The sequence below is a fragment of the Columba livia genome, chromosome 2 (genome assembly GCF_036013475.1).
Source record: "Columba livia isolate bColLiv1 breed racing homer chromosome 2, bColLiv1.pat.W.v2, whole genome shotgun sequence".
Lineage (NCBI taxonomy): Eukaryota > Metazoa > Chordata > Aves > Columbiformes > Columbidae > Columba > Columba livia.
In genome coordinates, this window is record NC_088603.1 from 538,707 (window position 1) to 555,125 (window position 16,419).

At 67.3% G+C, this 16,419-nt stretch overlaps 1 protein-coding gene across 3 annotated transcripts in view; it reads right to left on the bottom strand.

Moving 5' to 3' along the window:
• Positions 1-13,659, bottom strand: part of AGAP3 (ArfGAP with GTPase domain, ankyrin repeat and PH domain 3) — a 144,977-nt gene extending 131,318 nt beyond the window's left edge. Inside the window, exon 1 of one of the 3 annotated variants that reach the window (XM_065054915.1) lies at positions 13,256-13,659. In XM_065054915.1, the coding sequence (XP_064910987.1) occupies positions 13,256-13,532 (277 nt within the window). In that variant the 5' untranslated portion in view covers positions 13,533-13,659. Of the gene's footprint in view, positions 1-4,729; positions 4,851-13,255 lie in introns of those variants that run through there. The other 2 variants (XM_065054916.1, XM_065054917.1) reach the window with 2 other exon arrangements.
• Between the last annotated feature and the right edge of the window lie 2,760 nt (positions 13,660-16,419).

Genomic DNA, 16,419 nt, shown 5'->3' on the forward strand with positions numbered 1-16,419 from the left:
GCCCCGGTCTCCACTGCCAGGGCCCCGGTCTCCACCGCCAGGGCCAGGCCCCAGTACCCAGCGCCCCGGTCCCCAGCGCCAGCACCCCGGTCCCCAGCGCCCCGGTCCCCAGCGCCAGCACCCTGGTCCCCAGCACCAGTCCCGCAGGGAGAGAAAAGGGCAAAAAGGCACTGAGGCCTCTACAAGCTGCAGGATGGGGAAAGGCGGAACAAAGGAACCCCCGAACACAACTGCCCCAGTGGGTCCCTGTCCCGGCTCCGGCACAAGCAGGGGGAGCGAGGAAAAACCAGCAGGTCCCCACTCTCCTTAAACACGGATCCTGGTGCTAACGGGATGGAAAACTCTGACTGGCACCCAGAGCCGTCAGTAAGAGTCTGTCCCACCCGCGTCCCTTCCCGCCGCCCGCACCTGGGGCACAGCTCAGAACGGCCCCTGCCCCGGCACGGGCTGCGCCGGCAGCGCCATCCGCCTGCGGCACCGCAGCAGGGACCGAGGGGACCGCGGGGACGTCGCTGTCCCGCCGGCAGGAGGGAGCCGCACACCACCTCCTTCAGCGATAAAGTAACCCGAAATCCCATTAACTAGGCATTTATTTTAGTGTGCAACCTAAATCCGGCACGCGCCGCTGCGCCGGGACCGGCAGAATTAGCTCAAGGAGAGGGGGCGCGGGGCTTGCATTCTGAAGGGATTTCTAGACCTGGGCGGCTAAAGCCACAGCCAACCCGACCCTGTGCTGGGGAGTCTGGCGTGAGCAGGTTGGAGCGCAGACTTACCGAGATCCAGACCCGAAAGAACCGGTACCAGAGCTGACGGTGCCCAGAGCTTTCCGCGGGGGATGCGACAACGCAAGTGCAACGCAGGCCGCGGTTGGAAAACACCCGGTTGGCCCCGAGTGCGGGGACTGGACGTGACCGAGCGACCCGAGCCGCTCTGTGAACGGAGCTCGTCCGGCTCACGCGGCTTTAGTCCTGCCCACGGGACACGGAGCGGGGACCGGCGCCGCAGCCGCAACGGCGCAACGCTGGGGCCGACTTTTCGTTTCAAGAACACAGGCTAAGGAAGAGCCGTAAAAATTCTTTGAAAGCCACAATAAGTGAACTCGCAGAGAGACGTTTAATGGGCGTTACGTGATTGACTTTCCAAAAGGAACATGAAGAGAGAAGGGATTCTGAAGTAAACTCTTCAGGGAATCGCGCTGAGGTAACCAAGTTTCATTTAGTCCAGTCTAAACAAGAAGTGAAGAAATGAACTTTAAACCAGATTAATACAAATAAGAAATTAAATGCTCTTAGCAGCTAGAGGAATTAACAAGTCGAATGACCAGCAAAAGGAAACAGGGGGCTGGGCAGCACTGCCACGGGGTCTGAGACCGTTCACCGGCCACGGCCCCGGCAGCCTGCGCTGGCACCGGCCGGCCCGGCGCTGCCGGCACCGCGGTCCTGCCGCCCGCCGCCTCGCGCTCCCCGTCCGGCCTACGTGCTTGTCCTGCAAGCCCACCCCAACCCCGACCCACAGCCCAGCGCAGCGTCCCGCGCCAGGACGGGGAGGAGCAGGAGAGACCAGCCACGGGGCCCCACGGTGCGTGGACGAAGGACAACGAGGATCAAGAGACTCGGCCAGGGCAGGCGCTGCTGAACCGCACACGCACCATCTTACTGGACCCACGAGTGAAAACACATAGTTCAGAAAGCTGGCGGCTCCTAAAGTACCGGTGTAATGGCACAGACAGGAACAACCCGGGAGAGAACACGCGTGGAGGAGACCGAGCGGCGGGCTCCCGCTGCGGCACAGGGCGCACGGGCTCAGGGGAGCAGGGATAACACAAACCAGCGCGGGCTGGGCTCAGAACAGCGGCAGGCAGCCAGCACCCACCCGCAAGGGCGAGCAGCTCCCCGGTACACCCGTGACCGTGCCCCAGCGGCGAGGCATCCCTCTGCTGCTCGGGGCACGGAAACGGCTGCGGAAGGACACTGGGGACTGCAAAAGCAGTGGCCCAGGATCACACCCCAGCCCTCAGTAAATGCTGCAGTGTCAGGCGCTGGAGCAGCCGCGGCAGCGCCGGAGCGGCCCGAAGCAGCGCCCGCCTTCAGAAACACAGAGCTCAGGACTAAAACCAAGCAACAGCAACAACGTGCGAGTCCTGGACACCAGGGCAGCACCAGGACACCGCACCTACCGGGAACCAACGGTGGCCGAGCAGGGCTCCTCCTGCAGCGGGTAACAGGCTGAGCACCACGCACCAAGTGACGTCTCTGCTTCACACCACACTTTCAAAACTAACTGAAGGAAGGACAAAGCTACTGCAGGCTCAGCACAGCACTGATTTGGTAACTATCCCGAGAATATCCATCAGCCAGCCATACAAACTGCCGTGCCTACGCTCGCCGGTTGGGCAAGGCCTCTCCCAGGTTCGGCTCTTTCTGACACTCTCATTAACCAAACAGATGAGGGCAGACAATATGGTCTTTAAAACCGCAGGGGCACGAAACCAAGAGTGACTGCAAGGCTGAGAATCCTCAATGGCTTTGTCAGATGGAGAAACCGTCTAAAAGGATGACGTTCCAAAGGGGCGGATGCGAGGGTCTGCACACCCACACCGTTAACCCCTTGCCTAAGAACAGGACATTGCGGCAGAACGTCGTGACCCCGGGGCCAGGGGCCAAAGCGGGACACAAACCAGCGGAGTCGGCAACACCGCATTCGGGAGAACAGGCGCCCGTGCGGTGGATGATCGAGCAGAGCGGCCCCGCGCCCGGAGCTGCGCCCGAGGCGGGCTCGCGATCGGGGCGTCCCGGAGCGTCCCGGAGCGTCCCGGAGCGCGGACACGAGCGCAGGAGCAGAAGATGTCGGGGACAAAGGCCTGACTTACGAACCCAAACGAAGAGCACTCTGCTACAATTTTCAAGTATGGAAAGAGGCTGCTGCAAAACGGAACAATCTGTTCCCTTCGTCCTCGCTAAGTGGCTGAAATTGGGAGCAAAAAAAGATTGAGGTCAAACTTTCTAAGGAAAAGGACAGTTTAACACTGGAAGAGATTTCATGGAACCACAGAGGATTGCGTGGGAGGGACCTCCCCAGCCCCCAGTGCCCCCCTGCCATGACAGGGACATCGTCACCAGCTCAGGGTGCTCAGAGCCCGTCCAGCCTGGCCTGGGATGTCTCAGGGATGGTTCATCCACCACCTCTCTGGGTACCTGGGCCAGGCTCTCACCACCCTCAGGGCAACAATTTCTTCCTCATGTCCGGCCTGAATCTCCCTCCTTCAGTTTAAACCATCACCCTTGTCCTGTCACAACAGGCCCTGCTCAAAGTCTGTCCCATCTTTCTCATGGGCCCCTTTTAAGCACAGAAAGGCCGCACTCAGGTCTCCCCGGAGCTTCTCTTCTCCAGCTGCACCCCCAGCTCTCTCCCCTGTCCCCAGCAGAGCTGTTCCAGCCTCGGGTCATTCCTGGGGCTGCTCTGGCCCCTCTCCAGCAGCTCCATGTGTGTCCTGTCAGGGACCCAGCGCTGGAGCAGCACTGCAGGGGGGTCTCACAGAGCGGGGCAGAGGGGCAGGATCCCCCAAACCTGCTGGTGACACCGCCCAGGACTCGGGTGGTTTCTGGGCTGCAGCACACCTGGTGGCTCATGTCCCATCTGTCACCCCTGCACCCCAAGTCCTTCTCCTGGGGCTGCTCTCAGCCCCTCCATCCCCAGCCTGCACCGGTACCGGGGTTGCCCTGACCGGGGTGCAGGACCCGGCACTTGGCCTTGTTGAACCCCGTGAGGTCCACACGGCCGCACTGCTCCAGCCTGCCAGGTCCCTCTGCTGGAGCCCTTCTCTGCAGCCCGACAGCTGCACCCTCAGCCTGATGGCCCTGTTGTGTCATTCATTAAGGTACTGGTCCCAGTATGGACCCTGGAGGGACACCACTTGTTACTGGTTTCCATGTGGACATTGAGCCATCGACTGTAACTCTGGATTCGCCCATCAGCCTGTTCCTCACCCACCCAACAGCCGGTCCACCAAACGCATCCTCCAGCCTCCTGGGAGGTGCCAGATGTGCCACCCTCAGGACTCCAGGGCCGTTAGACCAGCGCTGCCCAGGCGGGACAGCCGGCCCAGCGCCGGGTGGGAAGGTGAACGGCCCTCCCACCTCACGGGGTGCGCCTCCGGTGCTCCTCCGGCTCCTGCTCCCCCAGCCCCCGGGTGCCCCTCCTGCTCCCCCAGCCCCCGGGTGCCCCTCGGGCTCCCCCAGCCCCCGGGTGCCCCTCCTGCTCCCCCAGCCCCCGGGTGCTCCTCCTGCTCCCCCAGCCCCCGGGTGCCCCTCCTGCTCCCCCAGCCCCCGGGTGCCCCTCCTGCTCCCCCAGCCCCCGGGTGCCCCTCCTGCTCCCCCAGCCCCCGGGTGCCCCTCCTGCTCCCCCAGCCCCCGGGTGCCCCTCGGGCTCCCCCAGCCCCCGGGTGCCCCTCGGGCTCCCCCAGCCCCCGGGTGCCCCTCCTGCTCCCCCAGCCCCCGGGTGCCCCTCCTGCTCCCCCAGCCCCCGGGTCCTCCTCCTGCTCCCGCAGCCCCCGGGTGCCCCTCGGGCTCCCCCAGCCCCCGGGTGCTCTGGCCCTGCCAGCCGCCCCTTCCGAACAGAACTGCTCACGACAGCCGGTCCTCGCTGGCCCCAGCAATTCTTTAACTCTCCTGGTTCCCCTGCTGCTTCCCTACCGCTTCTTCCACCAGCCCGAAAAGACTGCTGTCCTCACCCTGCCCTCGCTCCGTGTTCTTCAGGTGTCTCTCGCGGCTCTGCCCATAGCACCTTTCTCCCTTCGTGCTTCTCCTTGCGAGCCTGATGTTTCCATTTAATACCATCTCCCAGCTCTGCTGATGATTCATAGTTCTGCCTTTCTATTCCTGGACTGTCTCCTGTCCAAAATGAAGCCTCAGCTTATTTCCCCCTCCAGCATCTCAAGTGTGCACCCACAAGCCCAATGTGATTAAAGAGAGCCATTACTAATCCGGGCTTTGTCCCCTGGTCCCCAAGCCCTTGCTCCTCAGCGGCTGGGGACATCACTCGAGCCCTGTCTGGAGCTAAGGACACGACTCAGACGCTGCTCCAGGGCACAGAGCTCACGGGCCCAGCTCTCCTCCCCACAGAGCTGCACGAGTTCTGCTCCCCGACATGCTTCTGCCAACCTCTGGTGAAGCGGGACAGCCCCCCGGCCGAGTCCCCTCCAGGCCCTCCCCTCCGTCACATCGTCTGCAAGATGCTCGTCGGCCCCTCCCAAGCGGCGGGGACCCGCACCCCAAACGGCGGGGACCCGCACCCCAAACGGCAGGGACCCGCACCCCAAACGGCAGGGACCCGCACCCCAAACGGCAGGGACCCGCACCCCAGACCCGCTCTGCTCAGCCACCGCCGCCGCCAGCGCGACACCGCACGCAAACACTCGCTGCTGTCTCCTCTTGTACTTCATGTTTGAAAAGAGCTCTCTGTAAACAACCTGAAATCTGCTCCATTATCCTCTTTTAAGTGACTCCTTGACGCTCTCCTGTGCTCATCAGAAACACCAACCCGGGGTAGATGACCCTGCTGTCATGCCCACACTGTCCCACTGTCCTTGTGCGCTCACCAGAAACACCAACACAGGGCAGATGACCCCACTGCGTGCCCACGCTGTCCCACTGTCCCTGTGCTCCCCACTCGCTCGAGTGTCAGACAGCCCCCGAGAGCCCCAGGGCACGGCTCCCTGTCCCGGGTGTCCCCGGCGTCTCCTGCAGCAGCAGCTGAGCGGATGGGGCATGGCTCCCTGTCCCAGGTGTCCCCAGCGTCTCCTGCAGCAGCAGCTGAGCGGATGAGGCTCCCAGGGCTGGCTGTAATGGAAGTGCCAGAACAACAGACACGGACGGACAGCTCCCAGTTCCCAAACAGAAGTGCCGCGGTGCTGTGCGCCCTCAGCACCCACCGCCCGCCCGGCCACCGGCGCCGCTTCCTCCATCCGTCCCTCACCCGCAGAGCGGGGCAGGGCCACGCGCTCGCCGCAGGCTCAGCTCCAAGTCGGAGCCACGTGCGCGAAGCACGGCAGGCGGTGCTGGCTGAGCACCCAAAGCAGCCAGAGCCCGGCACCCGGGGCACGAGAGCCACGGAAACGGGGAGCCGGCGTCACGGTGACAGCCAAGGCGAGCATGAACTGGCGACTGCCAGGACACCAGGACACCCGCGGCAGCACCAGAGCAGGGCTGGGGACACCGCCAGGACACCAGGACACCTGTGGCAGCACCGGAGCAGAGCTGGGGACACCGCCAGGACACCAGGACACCCGCGGCAGCACCGGAGCAGGGCTGGGGACACCGCCAGGACACCAGGACACCCGCAGCAGCACCGGAGGGTGGCCTGAAACTGGACAGCGGGTCAGAAAGCCACTGAGGCAGGAGGGGCGAGCAGGCACAGAACAGGGCTTACTTGCGGGAACCTCCTCTCGACAGAGAAGCAGGCTACATACAACGAGGCAAAAGAGCCTCAGAAGGCTCCTTGCTCCCAGCAAGCGCTAAAGAAACCCCCTGAACAGGCACCCCCGGTGCTGCGGGAGGGGACACCAGAGCACGGGCCCCTCCTGGCCCGGGCACCGCGGGTCCCACCAGCGCGACGCGGTTCGGCCACCCCGGCACAGGAGGCTGCGGCTCCTGGAAATCCCAAGGAGGGTTTGCAGAAAACAGCCACCAAGGGCGGAAGGCAGGACCACGAGGAGGACGGGACTCCCGTCCCCGAGGCATGCGGTGGGGCACGGTGTCCTGGGGTGTCACCGAGCTGCTCAGTCAGGTTCACGTACCAACCCCTCGGCCCATCGCTGTGTCCCTGCAAGCCACAGCTCACACCCCTCGCAGTCACCGCCAGCCCCGGGAGGGACGGGGCGCGGAGCCCCAGGGCCACGGCACCACCCAGGGCCACCAGAACCGTCCCAGGGGCTGCTCCCGTCTCCCCTCAGCCAGCCCACCTGGAAACACAGCCTGAGGTCCAGATAAGGCACAGCTTGAACCTAGTCTGGCCACCCAAATTAGCCAGCTTGGAACAGCCAGCCCGGATGGACAAACGCCTTCCGTCCCCAGCTCAGGGCAGCCCGGAGCAGGGCCCGGCGCCGCCCGAGCCCCGAGGGTCTGTGCGCAGAACGGGGACGGCGGGACCAGCTGTTCACAGGTGAACTGACAACGACCAACCACACTGGAAATCCTGCTCCTGGCAAAGCCGCGGCACAGCGGGAAAGCACAACAGCCCCACGCCAAGGTCCGGCCCGGCACCCGCCACCGAGGCGCCGGGACAGCGGGACACGGGGGCTCAGAGCAGCGGGCAGGGGCAGAACCGGCCTGACCGGCACGAGAGACTGCGGCCAAACAGGAAACCACCGCGGGCAGAAACCGCCACAGCTACGGCTTCACCATGGCTGGGGGGGCCAAGAGGACCACGGACTGACCGCACAGGAACACACGGAGCTCCGAGCCCCCCGGCAGGTGGACACCCCGGCAGGCCCCTCAGAGCCGCGCTGGGCCCCGCGCCCTCTCCCGCATCCACCAGTGCTGCCGGCCCTTTGCTGCATCCGGCTGTGTCGCCAGGCTCAGGATCACGGCACAGCCCCGTCCAGCCTCCCCTGGCCCCGCGGCGCCCGTCCCACGCTCGCCTTCACACGGCTGAACCGAGCCCGGCAGCAGCCACACACCGACCAGCCCAGGGCCGGCGCAAAGCTCAGTTCCACCGGTGCACCAGTGCAAAGCTTGGCTCCACCAGCACACCAGCGCAAAGCTCGGTTCCACCGGTGCACCAGTGCAAAGCTTGGCTCCACCAGCGCACCAGCGCAAAGCTCGGCTCACTGGCGCAAAGCTCGGCTCCACCGGCGCTGCTCCTGGTCCGGCTCAGCACGCAGCACTGAGCGCCAGCAGGACAGGTGGGCAAGGAGCTGCCGGTGGGCAGAGCCGCGTTGTCCCTTCCCGCAGCAGCCGCACCACGTTGGATCGAGGTAACGGTGCAACCGCAGCCACAGAAATCCCAGTGCTCTCACTGGGGCCACGTCCCAGCCCTGCTCTTCCCCTCTGGTGTCCCTCCACCCCCCGTCTTCTCCTCAACGTCAGAGTTCTCGCCCTCGCAGCACCAGAAACCTTCTCCCTCACAACACCTGCAGCTCCACCCTACTCAGTGTCCAGCGATGGAGATCGTCCTCCAGCCTTCCCTTCATCATCTCTCCCAGCTCCCGCCAGTCACAGCACCAAGCGACTTCTTTGTCTGACGTTCTGCCCCTTCCACCAGACCTTGCCCTGGAGCTGCAGGCTCAGGGAGGCGAGAGCTGCCCCGGCAAAGCTGCCTGCGCATCGCCGGGGCCACGCCGCAGAACTCGACCAAACTGGGGATGTCTTGTGCCGTGTGCCACGGGCCCCTCCAGCGCGGTGGTGTCCCCTCGCGCCCAGCCCCTCCTGCTGCGGGGCAGCGGCTCCAGCTGTGCCGGCACTGCCGAGCCTGTGCCGCTGGGACACGCGCGCTGACGGACCCGCGGCGCAGCCTCGCCAGCACGGGACGATCAAGCAGCGTCTCCAAGGATGTCGGGAGCCTGTCGAGGCGTCTTTGTCCTGAGACCCAGCACCCCCACCCAAACCGACCAGAACGTCTGGCCAGAACGTCCCCATTTCTCATTTTGCTGTTCTCTGCAGTTAACTCCCAGCGAAGCCGGAGCCCGGGGTGCCCGGAGCCGGGCCCGGCGCACAGCCGGCAGGAGCCGCGCGGTGCCCGGGAGCAGGGATGTGCCCATGGCTCCGGAGCCGCGGCTCCCGCAGGCAGAGCCCAGCTCCCCCCGCACCGCACCGCTCCCCCCAGCCTTCAGAAACCACCGGCACAAACAAGGCGACTCCGCCGAGGTCACGGACTCAGCAGCAAAGAGCTGGCTAAGCAGAACGCCCTCCTTCCCAAGGGGTGTAATTTAGTGGGGCCGATTCAGCTGAGCCAGGACGTGCCGGCAAAGCCTGCGGCGGCCGGCAGCGCCGGCTGGGACACCGGGAGGGCTCCGTCGTCCTGGCGGAGATACCGCAGCGATGGCAACTCCTGCCGCGGCGCTCGGTGAGTCACGGCACCAGGAAACAGCTTCAAACGACGCTGGAAGAGGATGCGGAACATCCTGCAGAACTCGGGCTGGCGCTGAGTGAACGACAGGCTGGGCCGACTCAGCTCATCGGAAAAGAGACACAGGGAAGTGACCTCGTTAATTGGTGCCAGCGGCTCTGAACACGAGAATACCCGGTATCAAAGGACTAGCTACTCGTGGAGAAACGCAAAACCAAAACCCAGGATCTTGCAGATGCCTATTGATAAAATGATGCTCATTTCTAACAGCAGGATGTCTAACAGTGACTAAAACCTCCTATGGCAGCAAGGCCCTCGGCTGGAACCGCGTCTCGGGATGCGCCCTCACCGACACCTCTGGAGCTGCCCGGGAAAGGCCGAACCCTGGGCTGGAGGGTCCAGGTGACCCCACAGCCCGTCCTGGTCCAACCCCAGGGACCCGCTGACCGGGGCCGAGCCGGGACAGCTGAGCGGCCACTCCTGCCCCGCAGAGCCACCGCGGCCACGGCCAGCGCCGCATCGGCCAGCGCCGCATCGGCCAGCGCCGCACCCGCCAGCGCCGCCCTGCTGCCGGCACAGCCCACCCAGGGCTCCGTGCAGCCTGCGCCTCTCACAGAGAAGCAGCAGCCGAAAAACGTGCGGGAAGCTTTTCCAAAGCAAACCCGTGTCTTGAAGTGCAGCAGGAGCCTGAACGAGCCCAGAAGCGCGTTGGAGGGGCGTGAAAGGGCGATACGGGGAAGAGCACACCCTCTGGGTGAAACTCGGGCTCCCCATGCCAACAGACTCTTGCTCCCGCTCTGGCTGCCGCCCCCCGCAGGGCTGGAGCTGCAGGCTGAGCCGGCGGGTGAGCCCGGCCCGGCGGCCGACACCAGGAAAACCACAGACCGCTGCCGCCTGGCAGCAGCTCCGCGAGGTCCCACCTGCGCTCCTACCACCTCCCGCCCTTCGGCACCCCTGCGCAGGCCCTGGCCACGCTGCTCCCGCACCCCCATCGCCCAGCTCACCCTGCGCCCCATTGCCTGGCTAACCCCGCATCCCCATTGCCTGGCTCACCCCGCATCCCCGTCGCCCGGCCCACCCCGTGCCCCATGTCCTGGCTCGCTCCCTCCCTCCTGCGTGCCGCCAGCATCCATCGCTCCCCTGCCCAGAACCTGCCTTTTGGTCACTTCTGAAAATTCACTTGTACAGAAGAAATTAAGCGCTGTGTAATTACTGTTCTAATTACAAATTCTATTAATATAATTCTGTCCATAGTCTGTTCTGAGTAACATCGTTAGAGGTCACATTCATTGCGTGCAGGGGCTGCACCAACCTCAGAACTGAAGTTGTGTATCATTTTGCTTTATGCATACATCTGAATCTTCTATAGAGCTCGGCAGCTTGCAGCAGCCTCTGAAACTTGGCAACGAAACGCCTGGGATGAGGGAAACGCTCTTCACTAGCCCCCTGAAAATCTGGCCAAATTTGGTGGTTAGAAACTACCGAAAAGCAGCGGGTCCTGCCTGCGATCGAGCCGGCGCAGGCGACCGGCCGAGGCCACCCCAGTGCCCCCCCACAGCCACCGGCCACCAGCTCAGGCACGTTTCCCTCTCCCCTGCGAGCGGGCCCGGGGGCAGCGGCCACCGGCTGCACCGCTGTCGCCCAGCACGACGGCAAACTGCCCTGGTTGGCGGGAAAGGCTCCCTCCCCCAGGCGCACGGCCAGCGCGGCTCCAGCGCCGCTCCGGCAGCAGCCTCCGCGCCGCCGGGTTCCGTACAGCACTCCCCCCGCACCGCCTCCCACCAGCACCGCCACGGCAGAACCCGCGCCGCAGCAGCCGCAGCTCCGGCCTCCCCCCTCTGCAAACCACGAACTGCCGGCAGAGAAAGATCTGGCGAGAGGACGCGGGCAGCGGTGGCGATACCCGGCTCTCCGCGTCAGGAAGCTGAACGTGGGATTTCACTGACAACTTCCCCCCATTTCATGAGCAGAAGCAGCTGTTATGGTCACAGAATCTGACCTTCGGATCCAGAACACAAACGAACCGACAAACAAACACCCTCTTCCAGCGATTTCTGTATCGAGCCCAAGACACGCGGCTTGGAAGGATATTCCCTTCCAGAGCCGGGCACTCCAGAAAGGGTAAATGCCCAGCACCACCCTCCCAGTGGCTAATTACCCCCATCAGGTCAGTCTCTCAATCCCGTGGTAACGCGTGGCACGGCGCTCTTTCCACCGGGATCACGATCTCAGCCGGTGCCGAGCGGGGACGTGGGGGATGCAGCCAAGACGAAATCTGTGGGACTCCTGCTCCACCAAAGGCTCAGCGGGGAGGGAGGGAGGGAGGGGGCGGGAAGGGCCAGGCGGGTCTGCGGGGGGCAGGCGAGCCCCTGGACGCCAGCCCGGTCACACGGCCGCGCCACGGTCACCGCTCACGCCGCGTCTCCGGGTCAAACCGGCGGGCTGCCGGGCAGCCCCGGCTGTTCGCAGCTGCCTGTGCACGAATTCGGCTTTCACACCCTCCTCTGAGCAGCGGGAGCGAACACGCACCTCGAGCGGGGTTGCTAAGAGACGCACCGCACCGCCAACGTGCTCCCGGCGCCTTACACACGCTCACGCGGCGCGGGAGGGCGGCGAGGACGGACAGCATGGGGACGGGCACGCGGACACGGGGCCGGGCGCAAGGGCAGGGCGCGCGGCTGGAGGGATGCCAGGCACCCTGCCCACGGACACGGCCCCGGGAGCGCCCCCCAGGCCGGTACTGCTGCATTTCAGCTGGGGGCTGCTCTGCCCGCAGCACGGGAACCGTGAGCAGCACCGGAGCACGGCGTCGCAGCCCCACGGGTCTCCCGCTGCAGCCGCCATGGGGACACGCACGGGAGAGCTGCGCGACCCACGGGAGAGCTGCGCGGCCCACGGGAGAGCTGCGCGGCCCACGGGAGCGCGGGGGACGGTCCTTCCCCGGCGGGACCACCCTGACCGGACCCGACACACGGGGCTAAGGCGCTGCCACGGCCCGGGCCAGCCCTGCAGGCCCTCACCGCCCTCCAGCACCAACCCTTCCCTCCTCCCACCATTAAATTCCACTAATTCAACGCCCTTCTGCGGCAGGAGCCCCAGAGCAGCCACAGCAGCGGAAAAAGCCCCCTCCTCTTATTGGTTTTACATATGCCCTGTTCCGATGCCACCGTGCGTCCTTTGTCCTTGCACGGCAAGGCAGATGAAAATAATTGTTGAACGTACAGTCCCTCGACCACGCAGTCGCGTGGACTGTTGTCACGGCACCTCGCTCTCCTCCCTCCACGCCAGCGCTGCCGTGGGCGCAGGGACGCGGCGCAGGGACGCGGCGCAGGGACGCGGCGCAGGGACGCGGTGCCGAACCGCCAGCCGGGGGCTGGTACCCGCACCCACTGCAGCGGGGCCACCGCTCCCCAAACCGGCCCCACGTGCCAGCTGCAGTGACACTCGTGACGTGAGCGGGCGGGAGCGGACCCGAGCACGCTGCCAACCCCCAGCACACAACAAAACCCACGGCAGGGAAGCCCACGCGGGGCTGCCCGCGCTAACGGGCGCGGCCGGGCTGCCCGGGGCGGCACGGCCGGTCACCCAGCGGTACACACGGCCCTCGGCCGGGCCGCTGGGCCGCCTCCGGCCCGCAGCGCCCCCGGCCCCGCAGCGCCCCCGGCCCCGCAGCGCAGCCTCGCTCGGCTCCCCGGCCGACGCCGCAGCTCTCTGCGTTTGTCCTGTCGCCGGGCCCCGCACATCCCACCCCCGCCGGGTTCCGCTGCCCGCCCGCGCCAAGGGCAGACCCGCGCCCGGTGCCCCCGCCGCGGCTCGGCCCCGCGCAGGCCGCGACCACCGCGACCCCGCGCCCGCCGCGGCCCGGGCCCCGACAGCCCCCGGCTCCCGGGGGCGCCGCGCCCCGTAGGCCCCGGCCCAGGCCCGGCCCCGCCTCCGGCCACCCCCGCGGGCCGGCGCTGCGGGAGCCGGCGGGCAGCGCGGCCGGGCCCGGCCGGGGAGCGGCGCGGGGCGAGCCGGGCCGAGCCGGGCTCCAGCGGGCTCCAGCCGGGCTCCGCCGGGCCCCGCGGGCAGCAGCGAGCGCGGCCGCCGCCCCCGCGGGCACCGGCAGCAGGTGCAGCGGGCGGCGCGGACAAAGGGCAGCGGCGCCCCCGGCCCGGCCCGGTTCGGCTCGGCCCGGTCGGCCCCCGCTCACCCTCGATGGAGATGACGTGCTCGCGGATCTGGCTCTGCAGCGCCAGGTCCTCCACGCGCTCGATGAGGTCGTAGATGGCGTAGATGTTGGGGTGCACCGACTCGAAGCGGCCGATCTCGGCCCGGATGGCCGCCGAGTTGGACAGCCCGAACTGCGGCGGCGGCGGCCCGCCGGGCTGCGGGCCCGAGGGGCCGGGCACGGGCACCGGCACCGGCCCGCCCGGCGCCGCCAGGCTCTGCTGCTGCGGGCTCTGCCCGGGCCCGCCCTGGAAGTTCATGGCGGCGGCGGGGCCGGCGGTCAGCGGCGCGGGGCCGCGGGCAGCCGCTGCATGGCCGCGCTGCGGGCTCCGCTCTGCGGGCTCTGCCGCCCCCGCCCCGCGCCCGCCGGCCCCGCGTCAGCGCCGCCCCCGCCCCGCCCCGCCCGCCCCGCGTCACGGCGGCGGCAGCAGCGGCAGCGGGACCGGCCCCGGGGCGGGGCTGCGGGGGGTCCGTGCGCCGCGCGGCCCGCGTGTCCGGCCCTGCCCGCCCCTCCGGCCCTGCCCGGCCAGCCCCGTGCCGCCCCCGCCCCGTGCCGCCCAGCGTCCGCCGCCCCCGGCCCCGTGCCGCCCCCGCCCCGTGCTGCCCAGCGTCCGCCGCCCCCGCCGCAGCCCCTCGGGACGCGGGGCCGCCCCCCGCCCGGGCACCCGCCGTGCCCCGCAGCCCCCGCCGCCGGCCCGGCCTCCCGCTGCGGCTCCGAGGTAACTGATTCCACCGTCACACTGATCATGTCAAGGTCACTCATGAAGCCACGCAGCGTGGCTGGTCCCCAGCGCTGCCGCAGCGCGGGGTCCCCTCCGTGGCACCCGCAGGGCCATGCTGCTGCCCCGCGCGCGCCCCTGGTGCAGCGCTGCCGCAAAGGCCGGGGCAGCATCCGGGGGTGCTCAGAGCTGCGGCTGCCACGGCAGGATGCGCGCTGGGGTCCACCTAACGAACCCGCGCGGTCGCGCTGGTTGGGCTGTCCACAGCCACGACTGCCGGGCTGTCCACAGCCACGACTGCCGGGCTGTCCACAGCCACGACTCTCAGGCTGCCAGCCCTGTGGGTCCTGTGGGGCAGGGGCCATACAGCCCACCCAAAACAGCCTGCAAGGAGGGACCCCACGACAGACAGGCTGCGGGGTGACCCAGGACAGATGGGTGACCCCAGGACAGACAGGCTGCGGGGTGACCCAGGACGGACAGGCTGCGGGGTGACCCAGGACAGACAGGCTGCGGGGTGACCCAGGACGGACAGGCTGTGGGGTGACCCAGGACGGACAGGCTGCGGGTGACCCAGGACGGACAGGCTGCGGGGTGACCCAGGACGGACAGGCTGCGGGGTGACCCAGGACAGACAGGCTGTGGGGTGACCCAGGACGGACAGGCTGTGGGGTGACCCAGGATGGAGAGGTTGCGGGGTGACCCAGGACAGATGGGTGACCCAGGACGGACAGGCTGCGGGTGACCCAGGACAGACAGGCTGCGGGGTGACCCAGGACGGACAGGCTGCGGGGTGACCCAGGACAGACAGGCTGCGGGGTGACCCAGGACGGACAGGCTGTGGGGTGACCCAGGACGGACAGGCTGCGGGGTGACCCAGGACGGACAGGCTGCGGGGTGACCCAGGACAGACAGGCTGCGGGGTGACCCAGGACGGACAGGCTGCGGGGTGACCCAGGACAGACAGGCTGCGGGGTGACCCAGGACGGACAGGCTGCGGGGGGCACGGCGCTGGCAGCACCGCTGGCGTGGGCAGATGGGAGAGGCTGAGCTCCTGCCACCGTGCGGGGAGACCAACGGGAACCAGAGAGCATCTTCCAACACGAGGAGACATGAAGGAGACAGGATCATAAACCCCGGCAGATTACATGAGAACATATCATGAGGTGAAAGAAGAACCGGAAAACAGCCGGCAGAGGGAATCAACACCCCGACGACACTGTGCCCCCGTCCCACTGGGAGCAAAGCGGGGGGTGACTGGAGGCAGTGGGGCTGGATCCCGGCCCACGCTGCCCGTGCTGGCGGGAGGGCTGCAGGGGCACGGGGGGAGGAGGAGGAGGAGGAGGAGCGGTGTCAGGAGGGTTCCTCACCACCCCCCGGGCGCAGGAATCCTTGGGCGGCGCTGGGTGTGTGGGTGGCACTGGCGCGTCCCTGCGCTCCTGCCTCCGGTCGCCCTGCCCGGATTCCTCGAGAGCGCAGGTCCTGCCGCCTGCGCCGAGACCGGTTTTGTTGGAAAAACTCCGTCATGAGGCTTTTGTGAAAGCTTTTAGAAGATCCGCGTCCATTGCGGTGCCAGCATCGAGCTCACGTGTGCTCGCTGGCACTTTCCACGACCTCCTGATGGGTTTTGGTCCCAGGTTCGCTCTGCCCAGCTCTGCCAGACCAAGGTGCCCGTGTCCTGCGGTGCTGTGTGCCCCGTGCCCGCAGCTGCCCAGCCGTGCGGAGGTGACACGGAGCAGCCCAAGGGTCCCCTGGCCAAATCCCCCCCGGGGCCGGACGGGGCCTGTGCCCCGCGAGCCTGCCCTTGAGCAATCTGCCCGGATTCTGTGTCCGCCCCACAGACATTTCGGCCCCAGGCGGTTCCTGGGTGTATCTGGACATTTTCCCCCAAGGGCTGTGGGGCATTGAACAGGCTGCCCAGGGCAGTGCTGGAGTCACCAGCCCTGGAGGCCTGTACAGACGGACATGAGGCTCTCAGGACAGGGGGTCATGGTGGTATTGGGTTAATGGTGGGACCTGATGATCTGGAGGGTCTTCTCTAAACAGAACGATTCTGTGCTTCCACCGGCCGCCTGAACAGGCTCCACAGCCGGTGCCACCGCAGCGGTTTCCTCAGGAAGCTGCGGTGCTGCCCCGTGCTGGGGTTTCCCAGCGCCCAAGGACACGGAGCACCCGCAGGGCTCCCAGCACCCGCAGGGCTCCCAGCACCCACAGGGCTCCCCACACCCGCAGGGCTCCCAGCACCCGCAGGGCTCCCAGCACCCACAGGGCTCCCAGCACCCACAGGGCTCCCCACTCCTACAGGGCTCCCAGCACCCACAGGGCTCCCCACACCCACAGGGCTCCCCACACCCACAGGGCTCCCCACACCCACAGGGCTCCCAGCACCCACAGGGCTCCCCACACCCACAGGGCTCCCCACACCCGC